This window comes from Podarcis raffonei, chromosome 17, assembly GCF_027172205.1.
Source record: "Podarcis raffonei isolate rPodRaf1 chromosome 17, rPodRaf1.pri, whole genome shotgun sequence".
NCBI classification, from domain to species: Eukaryota; Metazoa; Chordata; class Lepidosauria; order Squamata; family Lacertidae; genus Podarcis; species Podarcis raffonei.
The window spans coordinates 12,150,515-12,167,724 of NC_070618.1; the positions used below are offsets into that span (position 1 = coordinate 12,150,515).

General features: G+C 45.2%; 1 protein-coding gene across 2 annotated transcripts in view; it reads right to left on the reverse strand.

Annotated features, from left to right (window-relative positions):
* The window catches only part of ABCA1 (ATP binding cassette subfamily A member 1), a 104,771-nt gene that overhangs the window by 7,853 nt on the left and 79,708 nt on the right, over positions 1 to 17,210 (reverse strand). For both annotated transcript variants that reach the window (XM_053371478.1, XM_053371479.1), the window contains exons 26-44: positions 16,198 to 16,246; positions 14,479 to 14,589; positions 13,444 to 13,592; positions 12,867 to 12,991; positions 11,968 to 12,066; positions 10,770 to 10,959; positions 10,035 to 10,129; positions 9,807 to 9,839; positions 9,247 to 9,352; positions 8,903 to 8,977; positions 8,441 to 8,610; positions 8,024 to 8,201; positions 7,406 to 7,521; positions 7,172 to 7,316; positions 5,071 to 5,194; positions 3,574 to 3,703; positions 2,686 to 2,806; positions 1,249 to 1,311; positions 415 to 521 (exon numbers count right to left, since the gene is read on the reverse strand). In XM_053371478.1, the coding sequence (XP_053227453.1) occupies positions 415 to 521; positions 1,249 to 1,311; positions 2,686 to 2,806; positions 3,574 to 3,703; positions 5,071 to 5,194; positions 7,172 to 7,316; positions 7,406 to 7,521; positions 8,024 to 8,201; positions 8,441 to 8,610; positions 8,903 to 8,977; positions 9,247 to 9,352; positions 9,807 to 9,839; positions 10,035 to 10,129; positions 10,770 to 10,959; positions 11,968 to 12,066; positions 12,867 to 12,991; positions 13,444 to 13,592; positions 14,479 to 14,589; positions 16,198 to 16,246 (2,186 nt within the window). The remainder of the gene's footprint in view (positions 1 to 414; positions 522 to 1,248; positions 1,312 to 2,685; positions 2,807 to 3,573; positions 3,704 to 5,070; positions 5,195 to 7,171; positions 7,317 to 7,405; positions 7,522 to 8,023; positions 8,202 to 8,440; positions 8,611 to 8,902; positions 8,978 to 9,246; positions 9,353 to 9,806; positions 9,840 to 10,034; positions 10,130 to 10,769; positions 10,960 to 11,967; positions 12,067 to 12,866; positions 12,992 to 13,443; positions 13,593 to 14,478; positions 14,590 to 16,197; positions 16,247 to 17,210) is intronic.

The window sequence follows — 17,210 nt, forward strand, 5'->3', positions numbered from 1 at the left end:
CTTTTCCTGCACTCCTTCAGAATCTTGGCATGCGCACAGCTGTGGCCTAAGCCGTGTTCCGATCACTGGAGATCCTACTGATCCCTTCTTTTGGCTTTCCAGATTTCACTGGCTGTGACAAGCTGAACTTCTCAGCCTAGAAAATCAGGTTTTTTAAAAAAATAAAAATGAAAAAGGGTGTTTCTCAGGATGTTAAATAGTGTGACCAATACCAAGTTCTTCCCTTGCATGGAATACATACAGCAACCATGAGCATGTCACTGCCCCAACAGTGCAGCACAATCCAGTCTCACAGACCAAACCAACTTTTGCTGAGCAGATGAAATCACATCTGCTCTGAAAGTGCAGCAGTAGACAGAAAGGCCCATGAAAAACATAGCTTTCTGCAGAAGGAGCCGCCATTTCTTTTCATACCTGTTGCCCTTAAGGAAAGCATCTCCTCCCGTAACATCCGTGTCTCCTGTCAACATCTTGAAAGTGGAGGATTTGCCAGCACCATTCACACCCAGGAGTCCAAAGCACTGCAAATATTAAAAAAGACCCGATCAGCAAATGCATGCCCCATTCATCTCTCACACATTCCTTGTGTTGTTGCATGAAAACAGAAGGAGCCATGGGCACAGCAGTTAGTAATGGTGGGAGATTCCATGGCAGGGAAACAGCCACTTTCCCCCCCTTTTTTTAGCCGAGGAGCTTGTGCTGGCCAGAGTAGAATATGTTTGTGTGGGTTTTCCAGTCTCCCCGAGAAGAGCCTTGCATCTTGAGCAATGTTTCACTAAATACCATATTTTTCGCTCTATAGGACGCACCCGACAATAGGACGCACCTAGTTTTAGAGGGGGAGAACTCCTCTCTGCGCAGCGCCCCTTCAGCGAAGCGGCAGGAGAAACGGAGCCCCTTCCATTTCTCCTCCCGCTTCGCTGAAGGGGTGCTGCACAGAGAGGGAAAGCTGCACAGCACCTCTCCAATGAAACAAAGCTATCCCTGAAGCCAGGAAAGCGAGAGGGGTCGGTGCGACCAACCCCTCTCGCTCTCCAGGCTTTAGCGAAAGCAACGCAAAGCCTCTGGAGTGTGGTGGGAGCGCTCCCACTGCGCTTCGGAGGCTTCGCGTTGCTATCGCTGAAGCCATGGATCCTGCATTCACTCCATAAGCAGCACACACATTTCCCCTTAATTTTTGGAGGGGGAAAAGTGTGTCTTATAGAGCGAAAAATACAGTACATGCAAACAATGACTTGGAAATCTTACCTCTCCGGGTGGAATTCCAACACAGATCCTATCCACAGCAGGCTTTCGTTTCATTCTGTATACCTGGAATGAAGAACAGAAATTTGCTCATAGCTGGCAACAACTAAGCTTTGCATCCTCTACCAGTGCATTTCTCTTCTTCGGCCAAATCAATAGCAGGGCCTCTGCCTGCAGTTCAGTTTCTCAAAGGACATCCAGATTTTGTCCTTTTTGTTGGTAAATTCGGCAAATCCCAGCAAGTGTATATGGGGGGAAAGCACTTATGTGATCAACAAATTCATGAATGGGGGCATACCAACTAATCCAGGCAAGGGCAAACTCGGCCCTCCAGATGTCTTGGGACCACAACTCCCATCATCCCTAGCTAACAGGACCAGTGGTCAGAGATGATGGGAATTGTAGTCTGAAAACATTCCTAGTAGTGGCAGACTTTGGACTCTCAAATTTCAGCAGCACTCTGTGTGATGATAAAATTTGGTGCGCACACACCCCTTCCGCACTATGTTCTGTGTTGTTGTTGTTGTGGCACCTAGTGCAGTTCAACTGGTCAGGAAGTAGGGCAATCATCTGATGTGCATAGTGCTGGGAGGCAGAGCTAGTTAGCATAGCCCTGTTCATACGTTGATTCAATGAGTGAGAGGTTCTTTCTGTTTGAAATGCAGACCATTATCAACAGCGGCAATCCCTTTTGATTCTAGGGAATGCATGAAAATAGAGAGTGAACCCCATGAATTTGGGGTGTCATGGAACGGTCGCTGTGACGTTAACATATGAAAGTGCTGGAGGTGAAATAGTTAAACAGGTTACCCAATCAGAACCAAGGGGGTGGAGTCAGAGGGACTATAAAACCAGCTCTGGGAGGGGCGAAGGGGGGAGTTTGCTGGGAGTTGGGTGGTTGGTTGGAGTGGGAGTGAATTGGGATAGAGTTTGTGGGTAGGTTGAGTTAGTGTAGCGAAATAAGCTGAGTCAGGAACAGTTAGGGGCTAGGAAGACAAGTAAATATCTGAGAGGTGGTTTGGTGAGTGAGAGCAGGTAGCGGAAGTTATAGGTCTGGATAGGCACCCCATGATTGTAATGGACCGATACCATTTATGAAACCACACCCTTGTTAAACTGCAATAAATAAAGTTTAAACAGAAGTTTATGTTCCAATTTAACCCTGACTGGACTCAGTTTTGTACCAGGTAGGGCCTGGGTGGTGGCAGCGAGAAATAAAGTGGTGGCACAGGGATCAATAGACGGTGAAACGTCCGGGGACCCTGTGTGATCGCCACAGATGCTATCAACACTTGCTCCATAATTTCAAGCATCCATCAGCAGGAAATTGTACAGCAGCACCATTAGGTGGGTTGCTAGGCCCCATGCGTCAGTGGCAATGGAAATGCAAACTTCCCCCATGCACAGAATGCCCAAAGAACTTCTTGCTTGTCCTCTTACCTTGGTTAGTTCTTTGATTTCTAAGATATCGCTCTGCCCACCGCCACCAATGATCCTCTGCCGTTCTCTGTTCACGTCCTCATCCTCTTCATGCACAGGCGGCAGCTTAGCATTGCCAGTTCTGTGGGGGGGGGGGGAATGTATCACTTGGAGGTTAAGTTTGTGCACTGATAATTCAAGATGCATTCAGTAACATGCAGACCAGTCCTAGACTTCTGGATCCCATTCCAAAGGTGGTGTAAAAAGTAAAGGGACTCCTGACCATTAGGTCCAGTCGTGGTCGACTCTGGGGTTGCGGTGCTCATCTCGCTTTATTGGCCGAGGAAGCCGGCATACAGCTTCCGGGTCATGTGGCCAGCAGGACTAAGCCACTTCTGGCGAAACCAGAGCAGTGCACGGAAATGCCGTTTTACCTTCCTGCCGAAGCGGTACCTATTTATCTACTTGCACTTTGATGTGCTTTCAAACTGCCAGGTTGGCAGGAGAAAGGTGGTGTACACAATCTCTTTTGTAATTAATTAAGGTTGAAACTTACTCTTTAGCTAATGGCCAGCTCCCTGCACATCCTGGAAATTAACACACAATTTTGCGAGCCACTTCCCACCTTACATTTTAAGGTGTGGACCTTAACATTTGTAGGCAGCTCAGGGAGTTTATTTTTGGCTGAGGAGTGGGATAAAATGCTTTTGAATGAATGAATGAAGCATGGGTTTCTGGTGCTATTATTGCTTCCTGTGTTTCTTCTTTTCTGACTTCACTTACTGTGGGGAGGGGTGGTAGAGACGCTTGTCTTGTAGAGACGCTCCCCCCTCCCAATTATTTGGATCCTCAAAATCTGCATATGCCTTTCCCTAGGATGGGTGTTCATTGTCACAAAGGCCATTTTACCTGGATTTGATAAAGAACCTGTACTGGATAAGCACAGTGATGAGGAAGAAGACGACGCCTTCAACAGCCATGGCAAAAAGATTCCGTCCCACCAGGTCCCAGGAGAGAGGAGAGACAAAGCGGTTCTCACCTAATGGGGAAGAGCAGAGGCTGTCATTCAACTGTCCGATCAGACGTCTAGGAAGGCTCCCTATTACAACACTGCATGCAACAAGCTCGCATGTAAGAGCAACACACACTGTACTGATCTTTAATATACCTCAGATGTTTGTCGCAACAGAGACACAATTTAAACACTCAGCAAACCTGATGGCTGGCATCTGAGATGTTCTAATGCTGATTGCGGTCATTTGCAAATTACCAAGGATTTTTTCCACATGCTGCACAGGAAACCCCTGAGTTTACCTCTGATCTAAGAGTCAATCCTGGCCCCCCAGTTTGTAAACATGATACATCTGCTAGAAAATGTGTATTTGTTGCTGCTTGTTACTCATACAGTGGCACCTTGCGTTACAGACACTTTGGGTTACAGACGCTTCAGGTTACAGACTCCACTAACCCAGAAATAGTACCTCGGGTTAAGAACTTTGCCTTCAGGATGAGAACAGAAATCGTGCAGTGGCAGTATGGTGGCAGTGGGAGGCCCCATTAGCTAAAGTGGTGCTTCAGGTTAAGAACGAACCTCCAGAACGAATTAAGTTCTTAACCTGAGGTACCGCTGTACATTAAAGCATCTTAGAATGAACACCTAAAAGATTGGTTGCATGCAAAGTGGTTCTCATATTCTAATGTTCCTGACGACAAACAGTACTTTTGAAAGGACATTCCTATCCCAAATGGTTGCAAAGTTATGCTTGGAACTACGTTGAGTAAAGGCTGCTGAAATATCTGAAGACAAACAGGTGGCCAATTAAGTTTTCCAATGGTTGGGGTGGAGAAGAGCATAATTCTTTTGGCCTCCCTCCACATTGTGTAAAATGGTTAAGAATTGCAGAATAAATAAGAGTACACAAATGCACTTAATTTGCATACTTTATACAGGTTGTAAAATTTAGTTTCCTCAGTGCAAAATGTGGGTTGTTTGATTTTAGAGTATCCACCCAACAGTGCCTTACAGCCCAAGTCTCCAATGTCTGTTTACATTCCAGCACAGTATGCTGGGAACTTCCGTTTGTGTATAGTTTCCTGTTTTGCTTTGGACACGAAGGAGATCAGACATGTTTTCCTTTTGTCCTGATCTACGCTGAATAAACCTGCTTGTAAATATGTCCACATAGCTTTTTGTGCCGCTTCTGTTTGCGCGGTGTTTTCTCTGCTGCATAGCATAGTGTGCTCAGTCTTCTGAAGCCTGGGCCGCAGATTTATGCTGCACCAAGGACCGGAGTTTGCCTGGCACACCAGCCGGTGGGCTGGAGCCAGCTGGGGGCCTGCCAATTGCCCCCATTTCCTTGGGTGCATGCCAACAGGATGATGCCACTAGGCCAACACCTCACTTACCAAATCTTTCTAGGGCATCTGCCATAGCTTGATTTTTCACCATGTCAATCAGGCCCCGGCCCAGGCAGAAATGGGGGAAGATGAGGAATACCGACTTCAGGATGTCATTGATGTTGGTCAGCTTCTAAAGACACAAGATCAGTGGCAGTCAGTTGCTTGGAAATTTACCACGACAACGAAAAAGGGACACATATCAAGAGGCAGAGAATGGAAAAACTCAGAGAACTTATCCAGAAAGAGTGAAGCATGCACCCACTGAAATTAAAGACTAAACTGATTTTGAGATTAAGGACTTATTTCTTTGGCATAAAAGAATTCAGGTTGGTTTTGGGTTAAAAATGTGGCAGATTTAAGGGCAACGTCGCATTACTGAAGCCAAAATCAATGCCTTACCATGAGCGAACAGGGTGCTAGTGCATGCAGCCCTGAAGCTCTGCTTTTCCACTGATACAAGCAACAGGCCATCAAGCCTTGGCTTGCTGTTACATACGAACCACGGTTGTGCTTTGTTTTTCCTGAACATGCCAGGTTCAGACTTTGGCTTCTTCAACTTTTTTTCCAGAAGAAACAAATCACAATCCCAGTTTGGACATAACAACAGTACAAGCTGCATGGCTTGTTGCTCTTGTCTGTGCAAGGAGAGGGGCAAGGCAGGAGCAACTGGGCGGTGTTCACTAGCATGCTGCTTGACTTACTCTGACAGGCAAATTGGTCCACTGTGTTCAATCCAAATGGACTGGAACCTTCCAATGTTGAACTCTGAAACAGAACCTGATCTGGTTCAGATGTCACACAAGAATGAGCCTAGATGCATGTCAGAGTCACACACTTTTCATTTACTCCAGCATGGCCACAAGAAGTGTGGAAGCTTTTGCTACTGTTTTGGATGAACCACAGCTTTTGTTTCATCTGAAGCCAACAAAACTGTGCTTAATATGAACTATGGTTTGTTTGGAATAAAGCAGCTTCAAACCATGGGTTATATGAAGCTGGCTTGTTCCAACAAACTATAAATTAAGGGAAACTTCAGTTTAGGGTTCGGATGTAATGCTGAACTGTAGTTAGTTGAAGCAAAAACTTCTAATCTCCTCCTCGTGGCCATGCCAGAGGGGTGTGAGAGCATGTGAACCTAAGGCTCACCTAGGCTCCTTGTCATCCAGGGACATTCTACAAAAGGAGAGCGGTTGCCCCTATGGGTCCAGCTATATTTTTTTCCGTACATTTTCCTTGGAAGGGATGGCATAGCAGCATGTCTCTTCACTCCCAGAGGTATTTGCGACTGCATTTTTAATGTGATCTTGATAGGTCCTGCCTGGATTTCTAGTCACATGCAAAGGCCATTACCTGTATGTATTCACATGTTTGTGTACACACTGGCTTAGGGATATGGGGGGTGGAGGGGCGCCCCACCTCGGGTGTCATGCCTAAGGAGGGTGACAAGATTGCCCCCCCCCCGGGTGGATCACCAACGCACCAATTGGTGCAGCAGATCCGCTCGGGGAGCAATCTTGTCACCCCTCGGTGTCGGATTGCCGACACGTTGATCCATTTGGGGGGGCCCACGCGAGGCTTGCGGCAGCCGCCCCCACATAAGGATTGCGGCGGCAGCCCCATGGGCAGGTTGCTCTGCCCCCGCCGCACCGGGTACCAGAGGAACTAGCTACATCCCTGTGGTTACAGTGTTAGGCTAGGAGGAGAGGAATGAATTCCTTAAAGCAAAATAGAGGGCAAACGAATTACCTCAGCATCTATACTTCAGTTTCCTCCTAGTCTCTTTCACCTATTGCTACAGAATGTACATTCTCTATTGCTACAGAATGTACATCCATTCCTTTCGCTTATCAACTCAAAGATGTACATTTTTTTAAAGGATTCTGAATTCCGGCAACATTTCTCAATTGGAATAAATCAGGAAATCTAAGCAAAATCACAAAGATGTGACTAATTCACCTTTTAGCAACCATCTAGTATTTCTGTGCTGAAATCTGAAAGGCCACGGAGCAGGCTGAATTAATCAATTCAACTTTTATCAAATCTTTTTTTTAAAAAATAAAGCACAGCAAACAGCAAAGCATGCTGGCTGCGGCCACCAAGAACTCACGTTGCTGGTGAAAAGCTCGAGGACAAAAGTGGCGACGCTCCCATTAATACCGATGAAGAGGTTCACACTGGTGAGCACCACGTATGCTGTGCTAGGGATCTTGAACACAAAGGATGCCGGGTACATGAGAGGCGTTATGGACCACCTGGGAAACAGAAAGGATGTGACATTAAGGAACCCCATTGCTACATCTTGATCGGTCGTCAGCACCTGAGCCGAAAGGGCCTCCCTTACCCATAGAGCAAGAGGAGAAGAGCCAGCACGGGAAGGTTGCTTGAGGACACGTAGGATTTCTGCTGGAAGCCAATGAAGATGATGATGACCAAGGTGGCTGGAATTACATAGTTGCACTGCGAGTTGAAAAGAGAGAAAGGAATATGCAATCAGAATAGCTCCAGCTTAAAGGATTCAAATGACCATAGACAGCGTAGGGTTTTCCCCCTATCATAGAAACATAGCTGTCAATGTTTCCCTTTTTTAAAGGGAAATTCCCTTATTCCGAATAGGATTCCTCGCAAGAAAAGCGAAAAGTTGACAGCTATGCATAGAAAGCAACCCTAAAGTCAAGCAACGGACAAAACTGAGCTTCTCCAGATTGTGACCACAGTGAGACAAGGATGGTGCAGGAAGCAGAATTCTCTCTCCTCCTTCGCACAACAGTGTCAGGTAGATGGACAAAAAAGGGAAGGAAGCCTGATGAGACTTTATGATGTCTATATTACTCTCTTAGCAGGTCAGAGTGTGGGGATAGGCATGCAATACACACTTCAGATGCACTCTTTGATAGAATGTGTTCTCTCTCTAAAGACAAAAGTGGGGGGGGGGATAATGCAGAAACATATATAGCCTTACCATATCCCACACAAAATTAGCCAGCCAGTAGGTCACTGGCTTCACGCCACAGATGAACTGGAGGTGCTTGGCCTTAGTGACACGCTCCTGGATCAAGAAAACCACAAAGCTGGCCGGGACAAAGGACATGGCAAAGATGACGCAGATGGAGACCAAAACATCCACCGATGTCGTCATCCTGAGCAAAGAGAAATTTCAAAAGAGGGTGAGAAATGAGCTTGTAGATTTGACTGGGTGCACCGTAACCCGTTGCTCAGCTACATCCTTGGTTAGGAGTACCCATGGAAACAGGCCAGTTTCTACCATGCCCTGTAGCTGCCGAAGCAGAAACTGGACTTAATTCTCCTGTTTAATTTTAAGGAGGCAATTTCCCCTCTCCCCTTATCCTCTCCCCATCCACCCGCTTCCGGGACGTACAAGGCGACTTCCGAGAGCTGCTGCTTGGTTAGGTTCAGAGGGTGGTTGAAGGCCGTGATGCCGTAAGCGCTGGGGTCCTCTCCCTCTTGCAGGTTGGCGCGCAGAATGGCATTGTTCATTATGTTGAGAAAGGCGCTGATGGCGTGCCAGCCTTTGTTGTTGAACCACACCTGGAAAGGGCGCACAGTGGAATTAACAAAGAGTAACACAGAAGCGCTTCACTTCGGGAATCAAACTGTAGACGCTCCCCACCGCTTTATTGCAAATTTGGCCTTTTCTCTTACCAGGTTAATTTCAAACATAGTAAGAGGAAAGGCTTCTGGGTGTCTCAGTGAAGCATGCCTTCAATTTTATTTTATTATCAAGTGCTTTAGCTATTAAACTTTGAGAGAAGCCTCTGTGGACATTCAAGAACAACTTGCACCTGGGCTACCAGGATACAGAACAAGCAGGTGGAATTACCTTTACATTATCATTCGTGTCCAAGCCCTTCATGAAGCTCGACAGGCTGTTAAGGAACCGTTCTCCAGAGCCCCCCTAAAAGGGATAATAACAAAGAACATGAATTGCAATATGCTTGTGGGGGGGGACAATCCTACACAGGTATACTCAGAAATATCCTCGAGTTCACTGGGGCTTACTCCCAGGTAAGTTGTTATAGAATTGCAATCTTGCCTACCTAAGTTTGCACTGTTTAGCTGTTTTAGAATTCCTTCCTACCCTTTCCCAAAAGACCACCTGAATTCCAAATCAAGTAGCAAGGCCTAAGCCATTTATTTTCGCATAGAAATCTCTGCTCTGTTTACCTTGGCTATTTCCAAGATTTTCTTCACTTGCTTGATTGCTTCATTAACTTCTTCACGGCGAGGGAGCACCAGAGAGCTACTGGCTCCCAATGAAAAGCCACCATACCTGGGAACACATTAAACCAGATTAATTTTTATGGTTTGCGTATATGAGTCTTCCCCCTCCATTAAGAGACTTTTGCTTTTCTTGTCAGCAATTTCAGGTTTGCAATCCTGGTCTGCTACTCAACAAAAAGAAATTAAATTGTTGGGATGCACAGCTCTCTGGAGCCTCACACTGACTGAGGTAATAAAATAATAACGTACACTATAATCTTGGACATAAAGATGCCTGTTGACATATATACATACAGTGGAAAGCCATTTCGTACATGCCTGTGAGTCACATTATCTCCCAGTGGTCAGTTACACTGAGTGAATAATTACTGGGTAAAATTAATGATCTAATCCTGCAAATGTATTTCAGGAGTTCCTAACATTCTGAAACTAGAGGCAGGAGTGGGGCATTTGGGAATGAACAAGCTTCACCAAAAAAAAGACAAAGAGAAAGGTGTATTTACCTGAATTCGTTCACCCAAAACTTATTGCTCAAACTGTGAATGCAAAAAGAAGAGAAAAGGGGTTGTTATGTCAGACACAATGAAGTAAAGAAGGGACAAACATAGCAACCTTCAGATGTTCTTGGACTACAACTTCCATCCTCCCTGACAGGCTGGGGTAATTAGAGATGGAGTCCAAAAACAACTGGGAGGACATCATGTTGTTAAAGCATACTGCACATCAGGTACCTTTTCCCAATGATCTGTGCATAGGTCTTCACCAGGTAATCAGAAATGTTGCGACCTGTCAGGTTTTGCAGGATATCTGTAGTGTTCAGTACTCTCTGTGGCCAAGGCGGGGGAAAGAAGAAAACAAAAAGATAGATCAAGGGTTTTATCGGCTATGAAATACCTCGAATGTTGTATGTCATTCATTTGGTCTACCTGAAATCTAAAGCTATGAAGAAACATAGAGCTTTTGTGTGGAAACCTGATGGAATTTAATCAGCTCATGGCTGATTAAAACAAGATATAGCCATAATGAGAAAATTAGACAAAGGCACCATGGCATATCTAAAAACACATGTTAGGTGCCCACAGGAAGGTTCAGTTCTTGCTGCACTTGCAGAGGCTGATCCTTTACTCTGAAATCGTACAGGATACGGTGAGAGTGTTTTGACTAGTTATTGTGAATAGCTCAAAAGCCTCTTTTATTCAGACAATAAAACGTTACTCTTGAATATAAATATATGTTATACTTCATTATTATCATCATTGGAGGTTTTGAGTTGCCTGGTGTGCTTTGTTAAGTGTTGGCAGAAAGTGTTTATTTTATTATTCGTTTATAAAAAGATATCTATATGCTGCTAAATCATTTATTTAAAAACCAGGGCAGCTTACAATTGTACATAAAAAGCATATGTAACTTTACACATAACCCCCCCCCTGTACCTAGTCTTTTCTACATACCAAAGTATTTTTTACCTGGGGAGGAGGGAGACCACCAGCTGCAGCAGGGCAAACTGGGAGCATCTTCTTCACCTTCTCGTTGCTACAGACACACGATGGAGAGGGGTTCTCCATAGTCCAATTGCCGTTCTGGAAGATTTCCATCAATTCCTCAGGCACAGGATCAGTGGTCCAGCCCTCTTCGCCTACTGAGCAAGGAGTATTCCTGCACAAAAAAAGGCAGAAGGGCAGAGTCAGAACAACATCAAAGTGTTTCAGAAATCATATCGTCCACCAGGTTGTCTTTGTCACCTGCTATGCGCTAGCAGCTGGAATTGATATCCCGCTTTATCACTACCAGTAGGAGTCTCAAAGCGGCTAACAATCTCCTTTCCCTTTCCTCCCCCACAACAAACACTCTGTGAGGTGAGTGGGGCTGAGAGACTTCAGAGAAGTGTGACTAGCCCAAGGTCACCCAGCAGCTGCATGTGGAGGAGCGGAGATGTGAACCCGGTTCCCCAGATTACGAGCCTACCACTCTTAACCACTACACCACACTGGCTGTTGTGGTCAGTCCATCTGTCCCACTTCTAAGTTGCACTTTAAGTAGATTACGGTTGAGAGGAAATGGGATATAATAAAAATAACGATTGTTGTTGTGTTTATGGTTCGCCAAACTTATAACTTCAGGAACGGTATCATGCTTCAGGTGATAGTTACGATGCTGTGATGTGATGAGTGCCCAGAAGGGACAGCACTGAAGCCCCACTTTAAAATACTGGAAACCTAGGCTGGATCTATATTGATCTTCTAAACATTGTTAACAGAACGTTCTATAACTCTTAATGGCAGTTTTCCATTGCTGGTGGCTTGCTGCTCTGAAGCGCCCTCTGCTGTCACATTTTAGTGACGCATTTTTAACGTCGGAAATGATGAGTGTAGATCTGACCCTATTCAACGACTTCTCTGGGCTGCTGAGATTTTATCAGGATTTCCCCATTGCATGCACTTCCCAACATATTGTAACTGATAGGCTAAAGTGGCAAACAGAGATCCTTTTCATAAGCTGCATTCTGCAGTCAACGCCGCCTTCGGCAGCTCCCACAGAATCAAGATATACACACACACAGCCTTGACAATAACTTCAAAGAGAGGCATTAAGGAAAGAGAGCGGACTTCTCCTCCAACTCCAATCCCCCGCTTTCCACAAGGGTTTTGCAAAGGTTCCACTTACGGAATGGAGTATCCTTCCATGCAGCGGGTACCGAAACCAGGTTTGTTGAGGAGAGCATCCAAAAGCTTCTGGGTTCCAGTGTCTTCTGGAGCATCATTGCTATGGGACCAAAGACACCATCAGGGGCCTGAACTACAGTGCAGGCAGAGAAAGCAACCAACACACTGAAGCATTGGAACAGAGAAGCGTTCAGGGAGATGAAGTCTTTGCTTCAAGCAACAGTATCTGTGCCTTATTGTTAATACTTTTATTGTTTGGAATGGCACAAATTTTATTTGGGCAGGAAGGCTGGGTAATACAGTGGTACCTTGGTTCTCAAATGCCTTGGAGCTCAAACAACTTGGAATGCAAACACTGCAAACCCGGAAGTAAGTGTTCTGGTTTGCGAACTTTTTTCGGAAGCCGAACGTGCTCCGTTTTGAGTGTTACGCTTCCAATTTGAGTGCCACGCTTCCGTTTTGAGTGTTATGCTGAGGTTGGTCTGTTTTTGCTATTTATTTTGCGGTTTTGTGGCTCTTTTGTTTTTGTGTGGAACCCAGTTCAGCTACTGATTGATTGATTGATTGATTGACTGACTGATTGCGTACTTCAGTACATTGTTTATTGCTTTCATTTTATGGATCAACGGTCTCGTTAGATAGTAAAATTCATGTTAAATGGCTGTTTTAGGGGTTGCTTTTAAAAGTCTGGAATTGATTAATCCATTTTGCATTACTTGCTGTGGTAAAGCGCGCCTTGGTTTCAGAACGCTTTGGTTTTGGAACGGACTTCTGGAACGGATTAAGTTTGAAAACCAAGGTACCAGAGCAGTAACAAAAAAACAGCTGACATTCTCATCGCACAGTTCACATTTTACTTCTATCCTCCCTCCCACCTCCATTGCAGAGTTTGATACGTACCTGATAAACGTGTACTGCTGATCATACATCCATGGTTGCAACTCCAAGCTGGGATATTTACCAAAGGGAGGCACAATCAAACTGAATATAAGAGCAATGCAGACGAAGACCGCTGGGAGAACAATCTGAAAATTATAATTGGGAAGAGTCGTTCACATCAAATGTTCTGAGAAATAAGAATGCCCCCTCACGCTCACACTGGGACTTGGTTCTTCCCACTTCTAAAACCTTGACACCAACAGCTGAGTCAACTTGGTCACTGAATTGCAGACTTATTTAACCACACTGCCCTCTGGCGGTAATGATGACAAATGAAACTCACTAGCAAAAGTAGCCTGCTTAAGATTGGATTAGACGGGTGTTCATATCAGTTCTGCTTTTTCAAGTCTGCTAGCTGCTATTGAGTGTCAGCTAACCGGATTCTATCAAATTCCAAAAACAACCTGGGTGAAAACTTGCCTGTAAGACAGAATCTGTCTCAAGCGGTGCATTTATGAAACAAGAGGAAAATGTTTTTGAGAAACCAATAAAATACAACCCACCCAGCCCATTTTGTAGCAGGCAGAGCCCATCTCACCTGGGCAAAGAAACCTTTCCTGCTGCGTTTGGCAATAAGCAGCCTCTTCCATAGCAGAGCTACAAACTGCTGCTGCATCAGCTTCCAGCCCTTGATCTGGCTAGATCCTTTGCCATCCATCCCACTCAGCAGGTCGGTCTCTCGGGATTCTGCAGGCAAACAATTGCAGCTCATGAAACGCTCACCCCTCTCTCCCCTAAGCCAAGCAATCTCCCCTAGGCAAGATATGTTCTCTGATTTAACCTGTTCATCAAATGCAAGAAGCAGGATGAATATTTAAGCAGGGAGAAATATATTACATCATCCAAATGTTCTTACAAGCTTTTGAGGTTGAAGGCACGCCAGCTCCTCTTGCCTTTGATGTAGCTGAAGGAAAATGCTGGCAGGCACACAACAGAGAAACCCTCACCAATACTGCTAACAGACTTCTACGTGGATCCATAATGCAGTTTGTCTGGCCTACATTTATGGAATGCTGAACTTGCAGTTATAAACCTCCAGAGATAAGGTGTTGGGGACTGCTCTTCTTGGTCCATTGTCACACTTGGCTAGAGGTTTTATAGGGTTCTGTTGGCTGGCTTGGGCTGTATTGGGACTAAGAGCCAGCTCACACATGTATGGAAAACACTTGACTACTCATCATTTGACGATTCAGTCTGATGGTCCGACATGGCCATCAGGTGATTAACATGTAGGGTGTACATCATGGGTAGGCAAACTAAGGCCCAGGGGCCGGATCTGGCCCAATCGCCTTCTAAATGCAGCCCGCAGACGGTCTGGGAATCAGCGTGTTTTTACATGAGTTGTTCATAAACTAAGCTGTTCTTAAACCAAGGTACCACTGTAATATACTTCAGTAAAGGGAGACCAATTATGGGCTCTCCCTTCCTGGACTTTTCAAGCAGAGGTTGGAGAACCATCTGCTGCGGGGGAGGGGTCCCTCTAGTTCTGGATTTCCTCCTACACGCTCTGGGTTGAAGTAGCCCCCATCCGCCTGGCTCCATGAAACACACAGGGACCCTTTTCATCTTTTACCTGGGTCCACGTCGGAATCATTGGGGTCAAAAGCATCATCTTCTGTGAATGGACGGAGGCAGCTTTGCCGGTCTCCAAAGACGCGGTTTCTTCTGGCTGGTAACGTGCCATCTGAAAGGGAAAGCTCAAGAGTTAGCTTACTGAGGTTCAGCTGGCTCCATCTTCTTCTAACGCTAACTAGAGAAGTGACACTAATGAACTGTTGCAGCAGGAAGTCTTCAGGTGGGCTTCCATTTTGTTTCGTTTTCTCAGTAGTAAGAACCCTAGATAGAATGCAGCTTCAAGGAAGTAGCATGTGCATTCTTCAAGTTGCAAGGGAAATGTAAAGTGTTATGAGATGAATGCAGGTTTGGTTCAAGACTGAGAGTTGAATAGAGGGAGTGAGACACACCTCTCTAGGCCAGGGGAACTTGTGCCTCCTCTCCCTCCTCAAAGGTTGATTCACTACAACTTCTATCATCCCTGGCCACTGGCAATGTTGACTGGGGCTGGTGGGAGCTGGAGTTCAGCAACATCACACCCAAACTCCAGCCCCTCGGGCTTGTCAAGGCTGGTCCAAGACATTTTGCTGCAAATGTCCCCCCCCCCTTACAGGTTAAGGTGCACAGTCAAAGCAGGTGAACTCCTGAGGCAGAAAATCTCACAAGTGCCTTTCCCTCCCCTAGCAGTTCATACACAACAAAAATCAAGCAAACAAACAATAATTTGCTGCCTTCTCATGACACTCAAAAACAGCTGCCTGAGTTGACTGCCTCACTCTGCCTAAGAGCAGGGCCGGCCCTGATGGGTTTCTGAATATTCTGTGCAGCAATGCTAAGGGTAAACACAAATGGTATAGCCCCTTAATGAAAGCTACCCCAAAATGAAAACAGCAATGCCACCAACCCAGCCACATTAAAGGATCACCAAAGCACCACTCCACAAATTCCTGAAGGTCACTATTGCTGATGTAGAGTTTCACTGTGCTTGGCATGGACCTGTGTTTGAACTGAACCACGTGGCGAAAGGATTGCAAACAGATCTGAATCTGATATGTGTTGGAAATGCAGAGAAGTAGAAGGAACATTTTTTTTCATACGCAGTCGACATGCAGAATAGTTAAGGAGTATTGGGAAATGATACATAATGAGATGCAGGAGAAAAAGTTTTTAAAAACATTCACCCCAAAACCAGAGGCATTCTTTCTGGGAATGGTGATGAGACAGAGGTGCCCAGGATCCAGAAAAACTTGTTTATGTATGCAACTACAGCAGCTCGGATTTTGTTAGCCCAAAAGTGGAAGGTGAGAGAGAGGCCCAACCAGCAGAATAAGAGAGGAAGAAGATCAAGTATATAAAGAGGAGTGGAATTTTTGTGTGGAATATTTGGAAAATAACGCTAGCAGGATTAAAATAAATTTAATTGGGGTGGGGGGAGGGGAAGGGACTAAATTAAATTGATTTTTTTTTCTTAGAATATGCAGAAATTATAGAAAAATTTTTAAGAACCATGGAAGGGGAATGAGGGAAATTGATGAATGTATGACTACAATGGTGGATATTTAATGATGGAAATGCATATCTGAAAAATTTCCAATAAAAATCAATATTTAAAAAAAGGATTGCAAACAGGATGGACACAAATGAAGTGCTGCCATGCAGAAATATTTTTTTTTTTTGGCAGGCCCAACACTGGGGACCATAATGTCTGAATAGTCAGATCCACTAACATCATATTTACCTGAGGTTTCTGCATCCACACCATGGTCCTCTGCCACTTTGAGAAATATCTGCAAGGGAGAAATGTTGAAATGACTGCACTCACCTTTGTTAGCCACACAATGGGACCTACTTTTCCCCAAAGATCTCTGTAATTCCCTCCCTCCCGCTTCAGAGCACGCTGCCAATAGAACATGCAGGGGGTGAGCCATCTGAACCACAACAAACTGCTTTCAGTTTTGGGCAGGTTTATACAACTGAGAGAATTGCATGGCAAAGTTTCTCCTGGATTAATAATTTCAGGCAGCAGGTGAGGGAATCAGACTTTTTGATGGGGTTGCCTGAATATGCAGAGAAAGCACATGCCTCCAGAACTGCTTGGTGGAAATCGAAATTCACCCACACATTTTGGACAAAGGGTCTCCAATACCATTTCCAAAATTGTTAAAACAACCTCTCTCGCCAATTCCAGCTTTAGCCCTGCTCTCATTTAAACCTAGATTCTGATCTTACTATTCAACATAAAGATCTAACTTTTCCTTCTACTGATGGCTGCACGTTTGGTGATAGTGTGCTTTTGGAAATCCCAGGCTGAGCTTCCCCTTAACGCATGGTTCAACAATATCTGGGACGTGGCTATTTCAGTGCGAATAACTGGGCTTAGAAAGGTAGCAAAAGGTGTTATAAAGAGAGACACCTTTGATGAAACCTGGTCCCCCTTCTTTTCATACGTGAAGGAGCATCTCCACCCACATCGTTCTGCGCAGACACTGAGGTCCAGTGCCGAGGGCCTTCTGGTGGTTCCCTCACTGCGAGAAGCCAAGTTACAGGGAACCAGGCAGAGGGCCTTCTTGGTGGTGGCACCCGTCCTGTGGAATGCCCTCCCACCAGATGTCAAAGAGAAAAACAACTACCAGACTTTTAGAAGACATCTGAAGGCAGCCCTCTTTAGGGAAGCTTTCAATGTTTAACAGACTACTATATTTTAATACTTTGTTGGAAGCAGCCCAGAGTGGCTGGGGAATAAATAATAAA